This window comes from Cariama cristata, unplaced genomic scaffold, assembly GCF_000690535.1.
Source record: "Cariama cristata isolate BGI_N322 unplaced genomic scaffold, ASM69053v1 scaffold15484, whole genome shotgun sequence".
NCBI lineage: Eukaryota > Metazoa > Chordata > Aves > Cariamiformes > Cariamidae > Cariama > Cariama cristata.
Genome location: NW_009612485.1, coordinates 226 through 19042, shown reverse-complemented (window position 1 = coordinate 19042; position 18817 = coordinate 226). Strand labels below are relative to the sequence as shown.

Below are 18817 nucleotides of genomic sequence, written 5' to 3'. Positions count from 1 at the left end.
TCTCAATAGTAGGTATTACCAAATTTCTACCCTAAAAGTTTTCTCTAGCAGAACTAGGATCAGCATTAAAAGGAACACTTAAGTACTTTCATGTGAGTATCCGGAAAGACTGAGCACGACACCTGACCATTGCTTCAAGGACAGCATCCTGCACAGGCTACTGATGTTCGGTATAAAACCCACACTATTAGATACCTGTCAGCATTACTGCTCAGTAACGAATGCAGATAGAAAGATTTGGCTGACTACCTGAACACAGAAAAAGTACTTGTGAAGCCTGCAGTAAAGGTGAAATTGGCATTTCTCCAACTTAGCAAGTTTCTCTTGCAGCAAAGTAATTTTGTTTCAGCTGAAACTTGCACTGCTAATTGACACAGACCTTGGGAAGCTTAAAAGACAGACTTCTCATGTATTTAATGATGCCGATCTCTACAAATGCAGAGTACACTTTTTTTTTTTAATGGAAATTATGACTAACTTTTTAAGTAAGCTAGGAGGGGAGGGGGTTTTGGCTTTATCAATGTAACGTCTTTATTATTAATTCCTTGACGTTTCCCTAGGTCACAATGCAACTGGATGAGACTGAGAGATCAGTAATGAAAACTCTGCCATTTGCCAGTGACTTCTACCTTTTGTTTTCTTAATCCTACTCCAGGTAACACAGCCTTTTAGAACATGCCAGTTGTTCTGCCCTCAGGCTGCTCACATAATTGTCTCGCTCTTGGTCATGTCCCCCACAGCACTACTCTCAACACTCGCTTGTTTGTGCTGCCCTGCCATTCTCTGGCTGCAGCCAGCCTCATCAGATTCCACTGTTCGGAACACGTGGTTGTGAACTGGCCGTGTTGATCTTTCTCAAGCCTTTACCTTGCGTTCAGACTTGGCAACGTTCCCTTCTGCCCTCTAACATCAATAGCTTCTCCAGTCCTATTTTCTATTTTTAATTTGAATGGCTCCTTAAGAAGTCACCACTCTTCTGCATTTCCCGGGTTAGTCACTGCCCTGTCTCAATGCAGCTGTCAGGGCCGTGCTGCTTAGTATGTTGTAGTAATAGTTTGGAGTCATTAATACTCGTGATTCAGAGGAATACTGCCCACCCAAACCACTCCTTCACCGGAGAGCACAACACAGCACGAGTTCCTCCCTACCCAACTCCCCGGTGCCGTGATGCCCGGAAGGCTGCCTTGTGCGTGAGGGCAGAGGCTGGTGCTGGAGCACCACCACTTCTTTGGGTAAAGGTAATTATGTGCCAGAGAAAACAAGGACAGGTTGTTTTATTTACACTCCACCCAGCAATTACTGCCGCCTTACAATAGACAGTACAGTTCCTTGACTTTAATCAGTCACTTTGCTTTTTGCAGCTAAGTTAAATGAACACTGTGGTTTTCTCTCAGCTGGCCGTTTTGGTGAATACTTCCTTTGAAGTTAAATTGAATACTTAGGAATTTCAGTCTCTAGGTAAACTTACATGTTTCCGTATCTCTCCAGTCCTCTCGATTACAATAGTCTGTGATTTATTCACAGATGATGGAACCTTGTAGTCATCAGACAGGAGACCCAGAATAGGATACTGATTCCTGTACCTGTATTAAAAACAGTTGCAAGCCTGTAAACTGCCATCTGCATACCTGTCTCCAAGTCACTGACTCTGGTCTTGCCACACACGCCTTCCAGTCTTTAATCCCCCGAGATTTTCACTAGTAACTAAACAGCTGACACAGTCACTTAAAGGGCCCTTTAACGTGCTGGCCACCCCTCCAATTGCTATTACAGTGCTCAGTATTGAACCCTCCCCGACAGGAAAACCTCTCTTGACTTTTTCCCCGTCACGGTAAGTTGAACAGGCAGTGTTAAGACATTTGCAGGAGTAACTTGGTTGGTTAATAGAGGCTATGCAATGGAAAATCAGAAGGATGTGTTTTTAAGAAAGGTGAATGACTAACTACATTACTTCTTAGTGATGACAGCTGTTACACCAGGGGACTGATTGCCTGATAATTTCTCATGCTTCAATCTGAAGAGATCCTGAGAAAACCAAAAGAAAATATTCAAATGAAATAATGTTTTCTGAAGTGTTAGTTCACTAAAGTCACAACAAAATATTTGCAGAAATTCCTCTCAAAGAGCAGTCTGAAAAAGTCTGTCCCTCCAGAAGACTGGCAGAGGAATAGCATTCAGTTAAAAAAACACCTAACCCTGATTCCTGAACCAGGAGCGTACACGTGACTTCCTAGTAAGTGTCCGCCTACACAGTAAGTAAGTGGAACCTTAACTATAAAAGTTCTTAGAAGAGAAATAAGTTGTATTACTTTACCTCTTGCTGCTGTTTAATAAGAGCATCTTTCTCCTCCAACATCGACGTCAGTTCATGCAACCTTATTTGCAAGTCACTGTTACTTCCTTCTCTCCTTGATATGTCTTGCTGGAATTGACATAACTGAGACTACAAAACATACGTTACGGAACAGTCAGGTGTTTGGCGCTCCTTGCAGGTGACCCTTCAGTATGCACCCTAGGACCCCAGATGTGGTTTTGGTTTTTTTTCATTAAAATCATGAACAGTAAGACCCAATGATTTTCAAATAAGAATGTTGAGCTGCACAGTAAATTGAGAAAGAGCTAATGGGACCCAGTATCAATTTATTAGTTTTATAACCCAATGAAGCTAATACACATCACTGAACAAGCTGAATTGGCTTCCAGGGTGGTAAAATATTACTACAATGATTTGAATGGCAGACATTTCCTACATACAGTTTTGACTGGGATTTATTTTTATTTTCTGCTGGGTAGCTTTTGGCTAGTTTCTTACTTTACCAGGACACACAAGTTTAAGAGTGCTAATCTGATTAATCCGCAATTTCTACAGCTCAGGAATTGTATTTTTTTGTAAATCACAGTTTTATGTTCTACCATAAGGGTTCCTGAGCCATCATTGGTGTTTATGTATAAAGTAACTGCAGAACCAAAAGGTATCTAAAAAGTACATATGGCAGATAGTTCCGTAATTAAAAACAGAGCTGTTTACCTGCAGTGGTACCAGGTGAGGAATACACACATGCCGAGTTACACAACTTACCCTAAGAGTGCGGATCTCGCGATCTTTATCCTCCCTCAAGTTATTGATCATCTCTACGTAACGGCTAGAGAGTTCATCTGTGGTGGTCTGTAGTGTTGTATTAGAGCAGGTCTACAGAAAATGAAATAGGTTTTTATTTTAAGAAGAGAGTTTTCATCATTGATTTTCACTCGTTAATGCATCTGTATCTGTGAATAACAGCTATTGAACAGAGAACCAGTGAGCCTATTACCTGTAGTCTAAGGCTCTGTATCTCTTGCTCCAAGGCTCGCTTGCAGTACTCCAGTTCCTTGAGCTGGCAATCCTTTTCTCCCTCACTGAGCCGCAGAGAGAGGAGCTGTTCTTCCAGAGAGCGACATTTTGCAGTGCTCTCTCTGAGTCCTTGCTGGAAAGCACAGAAGTGGAGTGAACGCGTGGTGTTCCTTAAGGAAGTCACAGGATCACACCCATACACAAACACATACCAGGCAGCAGATACTCAGAATACTCACAAGTTGGCACACGGGCTCATTTCTGGCTGACTGCAATTACACTGAAAGTAAGTTTTTTAGATTTACCTGCTGCTGACGATTATTCTCTCTCAGAGAAGTCAGCATATTTTCATATTCTTTTACTTGAGAGTCTTTGAAAGCCAAATCCTTCTTAAGCAAGACACTGTCAGTTTCTAACTTCTGTAAGACAAAAGTGTTAATGGTCAATAGCTGCAATTTTTCAGTAAACTTTTACCATATTCAAAGTGCAACATACTGAGTAATTAGTAAGTGATGATTTAGAACTGAGAAAATGCTCAATTTTCTTGAAACTATGGGAGTTTTTTTAACTACATAGCACACAGTTGCCCATCACTGCAATATCAGTGGTTTTGTGTTGTGTGGTGAACACCGGGATCCTGGACGCTGCTCTTTCAGTCTGTCCCAGAAAGAATTATTCGTAGTTATTAAACAGAAACCAACAAAACCCCCAAAGCTCAGACCACTGCACAGACTCCTCGTTCCATGTGAAAGGTGACAGTTAACCCTCCCTCTCCCCTCCCTAAACTTTGCATTTTACAAGAGAATGCTGCAAAGTTTCCAGCGGTGCCAAGTACTTGGGCCGGTGTGGGAAGTGTTGCTGCTTTCCCAGCAGCAATTCTCTGCTGTCTGTATCAGCGGCCGTAGAGCTCCAGCTCCCAGGCTGGGATGCCTGGACCCCAGAGAAGCACTGGAGTTGTTAAAGCCACCACCTGACAACAGCTTTCCTACAGACGGGGAAACACTGCTTTGTCAGGAGTGACAGAACTGAGGTCTCCCGATTCCTGAACAGCGCTAGTCAACAGGCACTTGGTGTATGCTCCTTGTCCATGTTGGAAGTAAAAAAACCCAGTTCCATTCATCTGCACCAAACATGCACTGTACATACCAATTCAGAGCTTTAAATCTAATTTCACTCAGCAGGGTCTTTTCTTCCTTTGAAAGTCTGGGTTTTTAGGCTTCAACAAATTGAACTGCTGAAAACCACTGCTAGAAAGAAATCTAACCTCACCCACTGTACGCATCTGGGAAGGCCATTAATAAACCAGCCATTTCCATTAAAGTAACTAAAGCCTGGACTGCCAACTTAAGTTTCATCATAACGGCCTTCCTACTGCCAGGTAAAAACAAAAGGACGAGGCCATGGGAACTGAAAAATCCGGCTTACCCCCAAGTCATCCTGCAAATGGCAGAGCTCTTCACGTAAATTTTTGAAAGTGGAAAGCACAAGTCTCAAAGATTTATCTGATGTCACTCTCATCTAGGAAGGGAAAAAAAAATGAAAACGTATACTTCTGATTAATTAGTAAGCTTTGTTTACAATATGCTTGGGACCAGGTGGAACAGAAAACTGCTATGCAGCTGAAAGTAACTTTTACTCTTAGAACTGCTGCATGTCATTCTTTGAAGTGTCCACTGTTTCTACAAAGAAACATATTTTCATGCACTTTTTGTTCTGCAAATGGCACAGTTTTTAAATTACTGCCTTGTAACGCAGGATAACATTTTTTTAAATGGAAGGAACAAGAGAGTAAAGAACTGCATTTGTACACCAATAAAGGGAAAATAAATGTGTGAATACTGCACGCTCCTTTTTTTTTTAAGCGTTCAGAGCTTTGTGACTTTTACACCGATTTAAAAACATGACTACCCTACCACAGCAGCCAGAGAGCACTGAGTCATCATCTTTGAGATCTGGCAAAGCATGCTTTCAGCCCAAGGGCAAGTGAATTTAATTAAAATTTTAAAAAATTTAAATTTTAAAAAAGCCATACAACCAACTCCTCCCTTTTTAAAAGGAGAAAGAGCCCAAAGATTAAAGGAGTCAGCTGGATGCAAAAGAGAGGCTGTAGTGCACAACAGCCTAACACTGTTCTCTTTTTTTTTCTTTTAATGCCTGTTAACAGCTGTGTATTGATGCATGTTAAAACCCAAAGTGTTGCATTTCATAATACATTTCTAATATTGGAAAGAAGAAAAATAGATTTTGAGAGAACACACAAAAGTAATTCCTCAAGTTTTGACTTACCTGGAAAGGCTGACTATTCTGTGCAAAAGATGTATTTTTTACTGTCTGGACAAAAGTGAAGTCCTCCTGTCCCCTTCTCTTCCTCTATACTTTCCCTTAACTTTACGTGTGGATCATTGAAGAAAGCTGTCAGCTCTCCATCAATGTGGTGCTTAGCCCTTCTCCTATTTTTTATCCCCAGTGGTGCTATTGTGTGACTGAGGCTTCAGAAAATACCATTTCTAGTGTAACAATTAACAACTCACCTGTTTGTTTTTAATTAAAGTGGAATTTCAGTTTTGACTTACAGTTTTGTTGGCTTTATTGTGAACTATACTGTAAGAGTAGATTAAAAGGAGGAATTGAGTCAAAATGGTTTAGACTACAAAAATACAAGTAAATCCCCACTCAGCAATTACTTGGTGTTAGAGGTTGCCAAATTCCAGAGGGGTCATGTACTTCTCCAGTGAAATTCTCCATGCTCTTAGACTTGAGCCGCTGGGCACACCCAGCAGAGTCTTTAGCTGAGCGGTTTGACAGCCAGCTCAGAATCCTTGGGTGTAAAAACAGCCCGCACAGAACTCCGTCCCAGAGGCCCGAGGGCTCCGTAGTCCGAGAGGACACCTTGTGTGTGTGCTGACCAAATCGGGTTCCCGCAAAGACATTCTCGCCGCTTTTTTTTTTAAGCATAGGTGAGAGAATGTAAAACCAGCTGGACTTACAGGAAATAGGTGTTTCAGCTCTTTCACACAGAGGTGAGCTGAACCAGCTTCCTGGGACAGTGTTCTAACATGCGGTTATGAAACATTTTGGTGTCAGTCTCTATCTCCATTGTAAAAGAATCACAGAATAAGTCAAGTTGGAAGGGCCTTGGGAGGCCACCTTGTCCAACCCTCCTGCTCAAAGCAGGGTCAGCTGCGAAGTCAGACCAGGTTGCTCATTCACAACTTCAGTCAAATGTATTTTTTACCAGGAAGTGCTGAGCAGTGCTGGTTGGTTTGGATCCTGTTCCAACCTACCTACATGTCAAATGGGTCTGGAGTCGACAGGGGGATTCATGCTACAGCACTGTTCTTAATGTTTTTATCAAAGGCAGGGGCCAATTCCAATCAGCTGTCTTCAAAGCGCTTCATAAAGAGGTCAAGGGGTTTTCCAAAAAACACTGCAGAGAGTATTACAGTGCTGGGAAACACCAAAATGAACGACGTTATCAGAATCTTGCATTTGTGTCTGACCACCTTACAGCCAACCCATGAGGCTGGTGACTGAGAAGGCAGGTTGAGATGGTGAGGTAGCTAAAGAACAAGATCAGAAGAACCACAGAAGCCTTTATAAATGGAGCCAAACCAGAAATGGTTATGTTTTGCTACCAAATGTCATAAGCATGCCTCAGAATGTAGTGCCACGGTAGAGGTTTTTAACCAGAGCGTTTGTGAAGGGTGAGACCTAAGTTATAAGCATTGTATGTAGTTGGCAATTGATATCCAATGCAACTTTCAGTAAAGCACCTACCATTTGCCTTTGGCTTGTAAAAAGTAAAGCATTAATACACAACACAAACAAATAAAAAAAGGAAAGATCTGTGTTCTCCTATAATTGGTCAAAAGCCAAGATGGTTTTCAGTGAAACTGCAAGAAAGCACCAGTAAAGCTCAGTTTAAAATACGCAAGTAGTCTGGAACCAACTACCACAGCATGTCACTTGAAGCCACCCGTATGACTCCACACCCTTTACACTAGAAAAAAAAATGGAACGAGTCAAATATAGAGTGAAGTATGTTCTGTGCAAAGTCCCTGGTACGTGTAAGCCAACTTCTACTGTTCCAAGTTACTATAGGCTTACACACACCCCCTCCACCCCAGTCACATACCTGGAGGAGATAACGAATCTGCTGCTTTGTTGCCTCAGACAGTCCTTTGGGAATTAAATCTTCAATATCTTCAGTCTACACAAAGAAGGGAGGAAAGGGGAGACATCTTGATTAAGAATTTTGCCTGGTAGATCATAATGTGGTTTCTTCATTAGTTACATGGCTCTACTATGAAAAATATGTTTAGTACAAGGCAAATAAGAATGAAAATAGATCAAAGTGTATCCAGAAAACTTCCAAAGTCTTATATATGCGTGGCATATAAAACTGAGATGAAGTGGTACATGAAGCATATATTCAAATCATTAAGTTTAACATTTATTTTAAAAGTGGTATTCAAAACGATCCTCTGTCAAGAAATAACAGCTGATGCTAAAACAGAACTCCCAGCAGTTTATGATAGGAGCAAATCTCATGCTTCTCAACAATGAACAGACCGTCGATAACCAAAAGATGACCAACCTGTCACAGGGGATACTGCCAGTGATAAGTGGCATTGCTTCATGTAATTAAATCCCAGACAAGTATTCCTGCCATATACACAATGCCTTTAGAGATAGCAGAGATGCTGATTCCATCACGGCCCGACTGACGCAAGTGCGCTTTCTGTAGCCATGGGAAGCCTGTTCTGTCAGCCTCCGTTCCTCTCATCTCTGTGAGAGGCAGTATGCTTCACTTCTTGCAGTGCATGGAAGCCCTTGTCGCTGAACAGCGGCTTTATTGGCAAGAGAGTGAAAGATTCTTTGCAAAAAATGCATACTGAAAATATATGCAGCTGTGTAAGTTTGTTTTACAATGAAAACATTATTGGCACAAGAGGAAAGACTCAAAATTTGACTCTCATACTGAAATAATGCAAATTATAATAAAGTTTCTTTTCAGTATTATCACATTTGCAAATACATGCCTAGCAGTAGGTTTCAGGCTCTGAATGTTACTAACAAGCAGGACTCATTAACTAGCAAAGACCAGCATTCTTCATTTAAACTGGCTTGGCTTAATTTGCTTGAAGATCCACACCAGTGTTATTAACACTGCATGTCAGGGAACAGCTTGCTAAGAGCATGCCTGGTGCTTACCTGACACGTAAATTCCATGTCATGGTTCCTGTAAAACAGACAAAATCCAAGGGAACGATTAACAGAAAGCTGCTTGAGAACTTTAAGAATTCATGCCCACATTCACAACTATAAAAAAATTATCTTTAAAATACGGAGCAAGGAAGGTTCTTTATCAGATTAAGAGCTGTTAGCTTCCTTTTAAGGTGCTAGGCAACACGAGCTGTTAAATATGACCCCATGTAGAAATATCTGAGGAGACTGGAATACTAATAGCAGTACAGTTAACACAGGCTAACTATCTCTGTTTCTTTGGGCAGTTATCCCAATTATGTTTGGTTAACCCAATTAGATTCTTAATTGGCTGGGTAATGGTTTACCCAGAACTATGCTGCAATCTATTGACATGCCTGAAGTGTTCACTTGGCAGTGTCAGGTTTTTTGTGATGCTTAAATTCCACTTTTCCCCTGCCATGGGACCACTTTTCTTACTTCAGTGAACTTGGAAAGCACCAAATGAGACTGGGAGCGTGGGGAGAATGCAGTAATGGCGACTGGGAGGGAAGGGTAGGAACATGGTGAGGACTCGGATGTGGTGGCTGTGGTTCTGCATCTCTTTTCAAAGACAATCTGTAGGGCTCTGCAGAATACATGCTTAATGCTAATTTGCATGGAGATACTGAGCTTTATGCCTTATGGTGGCCATCTTTTAATCCATGACATACCATAACACCATTACAGAACAAAGGAAATGGCAACTGGGACATTTGGGTTGTTTCTTCAGGACGCAGTAATAGAACTTTATCATTAAATATATGCCAGAGCATGCGGTAAGTATACTTGTTTGCTGTATGTGCAAACACGCATGGGATATTAATTCTTATTGCATATTAGTCTAAACAATTTGAAAAAGCATCAAATGCAATAAATTTACTTGGCTTACAGCATTCTTATGTCCTCAGTTACTCAGCAAATAGATGAATGTGTAAAATACACAGTCAATTCTAGTTTTCAGGGAAGAAAAAAAAGCAACTAGCAAACAGTACTGTCCTCTGAACTGTGCGATGCTCGGATTTCTGGATTACAGAAATGATGGAACAGATACAAGGTCAATACCTTCCTCCTATCTTTTCCACGTGCTGTAGTAAACAACTGTACAAGTCGTCCGTCTTGCGGTGCAGTTCAGCAAGGAGCTCACCAAAGTAGCGGCAGTCCAGCTGGTCATTATTTTCCTGAGTGCAATTCACCTAGCAGAAGAGATGCAAGAAGATCATAATTGAGTTCCCTTCTTCGGGATGAAAGCTGAACATGAAAATGCTACAAGTATGACGGATTTGGTTTTGTTTGCTTCTACTAATCTGCAGTTTGTTTACACTGTTCTTTTCCCTGGTATTGAGTCATCCATGTCTTCTGGTTTTCAGTAAACTATACAGAAATAAATGACTTCCTTTACTACAACAAGAAATTTGCAAAGTGGTATCTTTCTACAGCAATGTCGTCATCATTCTGCTAATATGGAAGTGCTGAGAATTAGGAAATCTCATTAATACACATGCTTCCAGGGCTGTCGTGGATGAAACGCCTGTGGGCAGCACCCAGATAAAACTAGCTGGGTGCAAGATTCCCCACCACAAAAATGGTATTAGTATTGCTACAGTTCAAATGTTGACGTATGTGAACAATAAGAAAGTTTCAAGAACAACCCAGACTGAGCCTACACAAGCTGGTTTATGGGAGTATCTGGCTATGGAAGATTCCGTGTAGGTCCAACACCGAGGTCACCAAGTATGTTTGTCTTGCCACCTCTATATTGAGCAGATGCATAGGAAGGACTGCTACACTCCCTGCCCCAACTGAAACAGTAGTACACACGTATAGCAAGCCTCCTGCAGCCCTTCGGAACTCCCAAACTTGCCACCTGCTGTAAAATGAAGGGCGAAGGAAGCTAGTTTGTGCTTCCAGTGAATGTATGTCAAATACTTCTACATCAAATTGAAATACATTTGAAGTCCTTACGGATCGGTTTAGGTAGAAAGCAATCCTGAATTGATGTATGTCGAGTTTATACAGTAATGTATCTTTTCTCCAAAACTAGAGGCATAAGCCTTACATTAGTTAATCTTTGTTGTACAAAGACTGCCAGATGAAACCTGACTCAATCAATGAGTAACACTCCCAGATAAAGAAAAAAAAAACAAAACACAAACAAACCAGCAAGACTTAACACATATAAAGGCCAAGAGAATGATGATCAGTCAGTACACCTAAGCGCAGGTCTATGCCAACAACAAAAAGGATACAACACCTAAAACAATTTCCCCCCCCCTCCCCCTTAATAGCATGTCACAAAGTCTTGGACAGTTCTAGACAATGTCTGCAACCACTGCATACAAAGGAATTACCTGCAACAGACACACAAACTGCTGTTTACTTACAACAGGTGTATTAGTTACCCTACTATGAGTTTGAACAAAAACTTCTGAGATTGGGGATTAGCAATTTTCTGTACCTGTAAAGTTTTGCACTCTGCATACAAAACAAAAATACATTGTGAATAGTGAAACATTCAGCAAACGATTCTTACCGGTTCACAGGTTTGAACTGTTACCCTCCTCACTGTATTTCCTCCGCAGTCATCGCTCACAGAGACCGGAATTATTTCACAAGGGCTACTGGTCTGTGTCTGTTGGCACTGGTGAGTGACTTGGGGCTGCTCAGAGTGCTGGCAGGGCCGGACAACATGGCACTGATCGGCTGGCTGGGGAATCTGACACTGGTGGGAAAATTGATACTGCTTCTCCTAGAAACAAGAATGCGTTTTTTTAAGGTGCTGGATGCACCTTAATGAGATGGAAGTTTAATATGTGTAGATTAATGAAATGTGTTTCTGCATGGAAAGGCTGATGACAGTTTCAGGTATTTTAATAATCCTAATAAAATTGAGGTTTTTTTCCTAATTGAACAAGAGTTTGCCTCACACTTTCATACTTCGAGGCTGTAATTCACCAACTCCTGCCATTTTAGTAGCTGCAAATGAAAAGCACAGAAGAGACACCTTTCCCGAGCTGAACGTCTCCTTATGTTGTTACTCTTAACATATTCAGGCAACGGGCACCTCCATTATTTAATTTAAAACACATGCATATCCTGTTTCATTAAGTATTTCAGAGATTAAAAAAGAGCTCCAGTTGAACTACTTACTGAGTTTTTGCTATTTCAGAAAAAAAAATTAGTATAGGAAATGGCCCAAGACATTTTCCTCTATAAATGCTTTCAGCAATTCCAGATTCAGAGTGTACAATACATGAGGGACACATGCATCTTGTTTCAATAATCTGAGAAAAGTGCTGTTTATAAAACCAGCAACCGAAACAATGAACTAGAAACTAGTTAACGTTCCAGTCAAAACACTGAAAGTTACTGATTTCAGCAAACTTAATTGTTTGCCTAGATCATCACTTTTACTTCACAAAATACATATTTTGTATTCTACGTAGAAGCATATAAATGCAAATCCTTAGGTAAGTTTGACTGAAAACCCCCAATGCAGTTACATTTAAAAGGTTGAACCAACAGCTAATTCTGCACCAACCTCAGAACAGAGCGACTACGTTACATCTGCGTGACACAGCGACACAAGAGGAGCAGAGTGAGGACCCAGTACTGACATTCTACAGGTCTGAGGAGGTTTTACATCGGGTTGTGGATGGGCTACACACCCATCAGCCATCGCAGCACACTCGGTGCGCTCTTTCAACACATTGTAATTTCACCTGAAAGAAATCTAGTTTGCATGGTCCAAGCCCATGGTGCAGCGTAAACCAAAGAGCACTATGTGGTGGGAGACTGGGAAATTTTCTTCAGAACTACACTCCTGATTTGACTCAAATCTAGATGTACCCTGGGTAACAAAAACAGAAGTAGAAATATGGTTTCTAGGGCTAGACTCTTCACTTTTTAAGGAAAGACTCTATTATTCATAATTACCCCTTCTTTTTTTCTCCTTTCCACTCCAGAGAATGGGTATCACACCTATCTAAAATCCAAAATGGCATGAAAATTTCAGTTTTAAAAAACAAAACCCAGGTAAGATTAATCACTCTGAAATACCCTTCATTTTTCTGGTTGAAAACAGTGTTTCAAAGCAATAAAAAAAGACATAGCATTTTTGCTATCGACAAAACACCAATTCTAAGATGAAATTTCAGACAGCTTTGCCAAATATATTTTTTCAAGAATGAGTAAAAAAAAAAGTGTCTTTTCAATTCGTTTTTTGTAAAAATTTATATTGGTCATTCTGTTGTGAAGCTGCTGCAAGAATTGACTATTCTCACTCAATATTCAGATAAAGACTGACAGTGCTAGAGATACAACAGCAGTTTTTGTTGTTAGTCTGAAATAATAAATTCTTAGTAAAAATATAGCAAATGTTCCAACTTTTGCTCTCCTTAACATACAGAAATTGTTTCATTTACTTTGAGAATGTGTCCTATACCTCAACAAGGCAATTCTCAGGTTGGCAGTAGTTCCCAACAAAAATAAGAAAACAAACCAAACCAAAAATCAACCGAGAAACATTACTTTTCTGCTACCAACTCAATTTTCTTTTGCAATAGAGATAATATAAACAACCAACTTACTTGGTGGGGATTTAATAGCTCATATTTTCTTATTGTCTTTTCATAGATTACATTATTTCCAGGACAGAAATTCCCCCCTCTAAGAAATGGGGATAACGGCTCCTGTAAAACATTTTAATAAAAACTTCATAAATGTTGTCAAACAGCAAATTCAGAATTAGTGTAATTTTGACTAAAAAATGAGAAGGGATTTTTGTAACTTGAAGACACATATACTTCAGGATAGTTCTTTAAGATATGTACATTTGAGTGTATATCCATCTGGAAACAAAAGTGACTGTGCTTCCATCCAGACAATATTTGAAATAAACACAGCAGAAACAGAAATTAATCTCTGCTGGCAACACTACTGAAGCATGTTAACGGAGACTGAACTGCTGAGAGCTGGGAAGCCCGACTAGTGATTCTGTAGTGTTTTCAATCCCTAATAACTTCATCTGTCACCACCAGAGGTATGGGCCATGTGATCTCAAAGAATCGGGCTAATTAAGGGAGGAAGAGTTACACAAGCAGAACTCCGGCACTAAACAGCTTCCCTACCTGATCCGGATTCTCAATAATAATCCTTCGAACAGTGCCCTGCAAGGAAGAAAAGAAGCAAAGATTCAGTGATCACTGCACTTCAATCTCTAAAACCTTTTATGCTCAGAGCTCAGGCTCTGGATCTGAACTCTGGATTCCCAAAGTAATCTGAATAGGGTCATCAGCCATAAACATACTGAGATCCACTGGCTGAAATCACCTAGAAATATTTTAAAACCAGAGTCTTTCCACCCCACAGGAAATAATGTGGCAGTACACAATCTGTTACTCTCAGGTTTAAGTTTTTCTCAATCACCTCTTTGCAGATCTGAGGGAATTAGTCCTTATTTTCTCTAAGTGCCAACAGAATAGGACACAACTCAGAGCTGACATACTGGACTAGGTCTTCAAGGATCCCATGTCCCTATTCCAAACACTGTCTTTTATTTACAATCTTGCATGTTACGTATCAAGGTCAGCTGGTGTAAATGGATGTACATCTCAAACAAGGGAATTCCCTTCACCAAGGGAAGAAAATTTGTATTTTGCTTAAACACCAAAATCAAAGGGCAGAGGAACTGCCAACAAAGGACATCAGGTCACTATCCAATGCACCAAGCAGTGGCAATGGTTTCAAAAAGTGGTCACAAAACTCAGTTAACTGACACCTATGAAAAAAAGATGCCCACATGGAACATTTGCACATTCTGGAATGAAAAACAAAATATGCCCTTTTAAATCCCAGAAATCCACAAGTTGCAGCAGGTTCGTTCACTTTCAAATAGATTTTTTTCACTTTTTTTCCAGCACTGTCTACAAGCATTTGCAGACACTGTCTTCCATATTGTAGACCACCACCAGTTATAACGAATCATACATATTGCTTGAAGGCTCCACATCCAGTTCTTTATCCAAGAAAGCAAAATTCCCACTGAACTGAATCTAAGGATTGAGCAATTTGTTAGTTTACAGCATACTATTTCCTCCTCCTCACAGTACAAACTTCCAATTTTCATAAGAAACAATTTCTTCCCTTAAGCCATGTGCAGTCCTTGGGAAGTTTATATTGCTGCAGTTCAGTCTTGGAAACATTCTTAACTGGGTAAGACCAGCTCTGAAGTAGGTCAGATTTCCAGTTGCGAACTGTTGCGTAAGTTTAGGAAGCCTGAAGCGGTTTCCCAAATCTCCCAAGACTGAATCATAACAGCACCAGGAAAGAGAAATCAAAGTAGAAACAAAACTGTTTTAGAAGCAATCATAGTAATTAAGAAATCTCAAAATTTTAAATGCTGCGGAGAACTTAGAAAGCTGCTTACTCCTCCTCCCACGGGCCACGTACTTGAGGTAGGTCTGTCGAGGAAGGGAACCCACCGACGCCAACAGAACTCTATGTATCGGGACATAAGACCGAAAAGCAACAACATAGAGGTCTAGAACATACAGCCCAATTCTTACAGCACTCTAACACCTACAGACTTTGAACTAAAAAGTAAACTACCTAAAAAATGAATGCCCACTGGTTCTTCCTTCACACCACTTTCAGAGCAGGCATATCCCTGATTCCCCATACCTCCTCTGACCCAGGCGAGGCAGCTCCGAGCTTCGCGCCGAGCCTCACACCCCTGGCTCTGTCCATCCTGGAGCACTCCGGCGCTACGACAATACGACTGCCCTGGGAGAGCAGTAATTGTTCTTATGCAGAGTTGACTGCCATTGTATGGCACATGAAAACAAGATGAGCATTGTGCATGAAATTACAAGACACATTTTCAATTTAGTAAAAAGTTGGACAAACCTGCCTGAACTAAATCATGCTGCCACAGGGCTTTGGAATACGTAACTCATGCTGTCTAGAAGGATAACGTGCAAAATTATTTTATCTAGTTACCTATGTGTTCTCAGAGGAATACATTCAGAACTGAGAAAACTAAATCATTTTAAGTTGAAATGTACTTTTGTAATATTCAAAAGGACAGTCTAATCATATGTGCAATATTATACAGAACCTAAGAACATTTTGCTTAGATAAAAAATATGCTTATTTTTAAGATACCCAAACTCTTTCATTTCCGAAGAACTTTGATGCAGATATATTTCCCTCGCTCCTCTACAAACACGGACTTACCCACCCTTCCTCCCACACCAGCCAAGCAGGCTGGACTCGCACAGGCTGGGAGGGAAGCCGTGACGCCATGCCAGCCCGAACTACCCCGGCGCAGCTCCCTGCTCCGCGCACGGAGAGGTCACCGCCGAGGCCTTCGGAGCTGCGCCCCAGTGTGCTGCAGGAGGTACGCTGCCATCGAAGATGACCTCGGGTTGTTTCCATTTTGCCATCCTTCCCCAGGGGCATAGCTCAGGCTACTCTCTAATCTCCTACAATGCTTTGGAGATGCAACGTTTTGTAACTGGGAGAAGAGAGGGGAGGGTGGGATTTTAAAGGGGAGAGCCTAGTGCTGTTGTGGATTTCAGTGGCATGACTGGGTTTGGGATTTATAACGGCCTGACCAGTCGTTCTGGGTCTATGTTTATAAGAATAATTTCAAAAGGTATATGCTAACACTTTCATAATGACTTTTGCTACTCTTATAGATTTCTAAGTAAGATTTTTAAATTTTAAAATAAGCATTTGATAGATTTATCCAGTTGTCGTGTGCAAATTTTATGCAAAAACTTCGTTTCATCTATGTCAAAACTTTTTATCAATAACATATTGTCATTAATCACGAGCAATCCAGTCACCTAATCAGAATTTATGAGTTACATTTGGCAGCTGAAATACGGAAACGGCAGGCTGTGTTTGAGGGCTGTTACAAACAATACAGACAAACCTTACGAGCTGGTTAATATTACACCATTTTCACAACGGGAGGCGAGAGCCCTTAGCACGTCACGGAACTGAGCCCAGCCATTGAAAGACCTCACTCACAGACAGACAACTCCTACAAAGGCTTTCAGGATTCTGCCCTCTGCACCGACAGCAGGCATCCTGTGTGTGCCATTTCTTATATTATTTTTTCATAACCACAGTGAAAGGGTTCATGCATGTAAGCCATATGGGAAGAGAATTTATTCTAAACAACATTCTTCATTCAGATCAAGCAGACAAGAGCAAAACTTGCCATGAATTACTCCAGATGAAGCCTGCCATAGCTGGGAGTAGAGTTTGGCTTCTACATCAAGGATAAAACAAAGTTAGACCAAAGAAAGTAAAGAAAACTGAATCCTGAACCACAAAAATACAATCACATGTACTATATGCACACACCAGTTTCAAATTTTCCCTCCCTCTAGCTTATTGCAAACATAAACACCACAGAACACACCAGCCATGTGATTAGATAATAAACCAGTGTATCAAGAGCGACATAGACATTTGTTATGATTAATCTACAAAAGCTCTGCAGCAGCAAATTAAATATTGCTGAAAGACAACCCTTTGCCTTATCAACAGTAAGAAGCTTAAACTACAGCTCTAGGCTGCCATTAACTGAAATTTCTCGTGTTAAGCTAAAACATCTGTGTGAGTTAGGTATCATTACACTATTCCGTTTAGGCAGCTATACATGATCTGCTCAAAGGGCAACTGAATCAACTCTTTGGAAACTTCCTACACTCCTCCCAGCACTTCTTTCTGACAACTCCCATGCAGCACCAAGTACGCAACCTCTGTCTACTCCCAGCTGACTTCCCTGTTTGTTACTGTTTTCTTCTTTAATAACTTCCTAATAATCTTTATGAAGCACCTTCCCTCTCCACCATTAAAACTGCAACCCACACAAAGCCCGATTTGAGCTACACCCTCTTTTGTCTTTAAAGTCTAATCCAGCAAAACACTTCAGCAAGAAAATGTTTTTTCATCAGCGTGACTTAATAGATTCAGTGACTAAAACAGATGTTGAAAATTAAACATACCTCGTAGAGCAGAGACAGCATTTGAGTCTATAATCAAATTGTTCACATACTTATCTGAGTAGAGGAAGGCTGAGACTGCAGTATTTAGTCTAATGAATATTTAATTAATTGAACACAATTCAGACTATCATCTAGCCTAGTTGAGCAGATCACTTATCTAGGTGAGAGACCAGAGTTTTCACTCCTGCCCTGCATCTTGCAAAAGAGCAATTAACAGCGTTGATACAGCGGGAATGTGTCTGCCATAACCAAGCCATATAAAGCTATCAGTGAAGCAGCTCACTTTCCAGAATTCACAGAAGCCATCCTGCAGAGGAAGGCAGCCCTCGAACTACGTAAATATGGCTTTAAAAGGAAATCACATTTTGTATTGGTCTTAATCCCCATTCTTTTTCATAGCTAAGTATTTTTATACCACAGGAAAGAAAATTAAATAGGAGTTCAACTTGAAACAAATATATGTTGCCATAATGAGTACAGCATACCAATCCCACTTCTATTGCTATGACAGTCTTGATGTGCAAGAGAAAAAATGGTTTAAAAATAAATTCTGATCTCCTTTTCTGTTTTTACAGTCAAAGCTGTTACATCACTGATTTCTATTTTGGTTTTAAAGTCTAGCTAAGATATCAATGGCATATGTTAAAATTATATTAAATTCCATCAATACCTTCAAGCCATTCCCCGAATAAACACACAGCAGCAAACCTGCTAAACTACACTGTAAAGACCTTTAAAGCAAAACGAAATGAACTCTATTATTTCCCCAGCTGCTCAGTGGCATATGTTATTAGCATCACCGATTCAGACGGAACTATTGAGCACACACACCTTTATATCATATTTACGTGAGTAGCACCAAGTCAGCAGAAAAGCGTTTCTGTGTACGTCCCACCAGTGGGAAGGGGCGCACCCAGCCTGCAGAAGCAGCAGCGCGGGGCTCCTGCTCCGGATGGACTTTTACCGTTCCATTGACAAAACTGGCAAAAATATCGCAAAAGAATAAAATATTTCGAAGTTCAAGTTTAAAAAAAAATAAAATAAATGCAAATTGGGCTTGCTAAACAGGAAACAAATACGAAATTGACTGATCCATTCAAAATCAAATAATAAGGAGAAATTTAAAGGGAAATGAATTTTAAGAGTTCTAGGTTAAAACGAGTTACTGAGGTGCGAAACCTCCCTCACTCGACGAAGACAGGAGTTACTTCTTTAGCTG

General features: G+C 40.5%; 1 protein-coding gene across 1 annotated transcript; it reads right to left on the bottom strand.

The window, feature by feature from the left end:
• Positions 1–1447: 1447 nt before the first annotated feature.
• Positions 1448–15880, bottom strand: POF1B (premature ovarian failure, 1B). Its single transcript, XM_009698669.1, has 14 exons — positions 15812–15880; positions 15257–15358; positions 13705–13743; positions 11109–11324; positions 9641–9771; positions 8546–8573; positions 7467–7541; positions 4757–4849; positions 3637–3750; positions 3312–3464; positions 3080–3190; positions 2315–2443; positions 1952–2025; positions 1448–1583 (listed from the first exon to the last, which is right to left on the bottom strand). Exons 1-14 carry the CDS (start codon positions 15878–15880, stop codon positions 1448–1450), a joined length of 1470 nt encoding a protein of 489 aa, XP_009696971.1.
• Between the last annotated feature and the right edge of the window lie 2937 nt (positions 15881–18817).

Coding starts and splice junctions, on each gene's coding strand:
- POF1B (XM_009698669.1), bottom strand. CDS start 15,880: ATGGCGTCACGGCTTCCCTCCCAGCCTGTGCGAGTCCAGCCTGCTTGG. Junction 7,542..8,545: donor ACATGGAATTTACGTGTCAG/GTAAGCACCAGG, acceptor TTCTTTGTGTAG/ACTGAAGATATTGAAGATTT. Junction 3,191..3,311: donor TACAGAGCCTTAGACTACAG/GTAATAGGCTCA, acceptor CATTTTCTGTAG/ACCTGCTCTAATACAACACT.